This window comes from Palaemon carinicauda, chromosome 34 (genome assembly GCF_036898095.1).
Source record: "Palaemon carinicauda isolate YSFRI2023 chromosome 34, ASM3689809v2, whole genome shotgun sequence".
Classification (NCBI taxonomy): domain Eukaryota; kingdom Metazoa; phylum Arthropoda; class Malacostraca; order Decapoda; family Palaemonidae; genus Palaemon; species Palaemon carinicauda.
The window spans coordinates 35,269,944-35,271,394 of NC_090758.1; the positions used below are offsets into that span (position 1 = coordinate 35,269,944).

The 1,451-nt window shown below is 38.5% G+C and overlaps 1 protein-coding gene across 1 annotated transcript in view; it reads right to left on the bottom strand.

Annotated features, from left to right (window-relative positions):
- Positions 1–521: 521 nt before the first annotated feature.
- Positions 522–1,451, bottom strand: part of LOC137626804 (uncharacterized) — a 1,033-nt gene continuing 103 nt past the window's right edge. Inside the window, exons 1-2 of the mRNA XM_068357792.1 lie at positions 1,104–1,451; positions 522–967 (exon numbers count right to left, since the gene is read on the bottom strand). The exon at positions 1,104–1,451 is cut by the window's right edge and continues 103 nt beyond it. Coding sequence (XP_068213893.1) covers positions 522–967; positions 1,104–1,451 — 794 coding nt within the window. The remainder of the gene's footprint in view (positions 968–1,103) is intronic.

Sequence of the window (1,451 nt, forward strand, 5' to 3'; positions counted from 1 at the left end):
CTTATGGTAAATCACAGGTTGTGTTATGAAAATAAGAAAGTAAACACTACCATTTGAATCACAATTCTCACTTTAACTAAAAGAAAAACAGATCTAATGAAGTACCTTAAACCTTCAATGTAGTCTGTCAAAACATTCAAATCACAAAATAAATGTTACACTTTCAAAGCGAGGAAGGGGAAGCTAGTCTGATTCATCATTTGAATCACAGTGATCACAAGTAAAAAAACAAATTTTTATCAGTGCAATTTTCATGAGCCCACCTTTTGCACCCAGATTTCTCGCGGTTTCCTATTGGAAAATGGTTCTACACATACCAAACAGTAGGTTTCTTCCTCTTAAGATTCTGAGCTCTCTGAAATTCTTTGTTTTGTTTCTTTTTCCCTGAAATCATAATTCTTCCAGTTTTCACTATTACTTTTGACTTTTTCTCCTCCAATGCTCTTTCAACTGGAGTATCTGTCAAGATTGCAGTGGTTCGCTTCCTTTTGTTCAATGAGTTTCCCTTTCTTGAACCTACCCTAGGTAGTGGTCTTACTGCTTCTGGTGTTAAGCTCAAGTTTATTTTTTTTCTGTGTAGAGATTCCTGAAGTAGACGGTGTTGGTTCATTTACATGGCTGATTGCCATATTCGGAGCCACAAGTTCATTCATCCCCTCTAATTGGGCATCCCTAAGTGTGGAAGGAGAACCAGCTTGGTTTGTAGTTTTGTCTGTAGCCTCTGATGAATATATATTCAGCATACCAGGGCTTCCATTTTCTTGGTATGCTTGCATTTCAGACAAATCATTAGGCAAAGGCCTGTCTGTTACATAAGCACCCATAAAATCTTCTTCCTGAAATATATCTCTATTAAAGGGTGAAATCCCTACAGTTTTGAACCCAGCTAAGATATTGGCAGGAGTTACAGCAATTGTCAATGCCGTGGAAATTATTCCTGGAATATCATATATAGTCATTGTAGAACCTGGAGGATTTGTCATCCAAGAGTCACAGGATCTATTTACATACTTCTTCGGTGGTCCGTAAACACATATCAAGCGATTGCATCCTATAAGAGCAGTGTAGGGGGAATGAAAGAGCAACAATTCCATTTGCCTTACAATAATTCAGGCCATCTATGGACAGGTGAGACTCATGATTGTCTAGTAATAAAAGCACTGGGCGCTCTTTTGAACATTTAGTATGTTTCACAAAATGGTCAAGAAACCCAACAAAGTCAGACTCTTTCATCCACCCTGATGGATTAGCTGCTCCTGAACTACCTAGAGGGCTATTAATCAGGAAATGATCGCGGAAATGAACTCTGGGGAAAACTAAGAAAGGAGGGACTGCATTACCAATTGCTGAAACAACTATAGCGACTGTCACAAGAGTTCCTCTTTCTGCTGAGGTCCTTTTTTCAATTTGTTTAGACCCTTTTCGAGGAACAACTTTAACAGGCTTCTGAA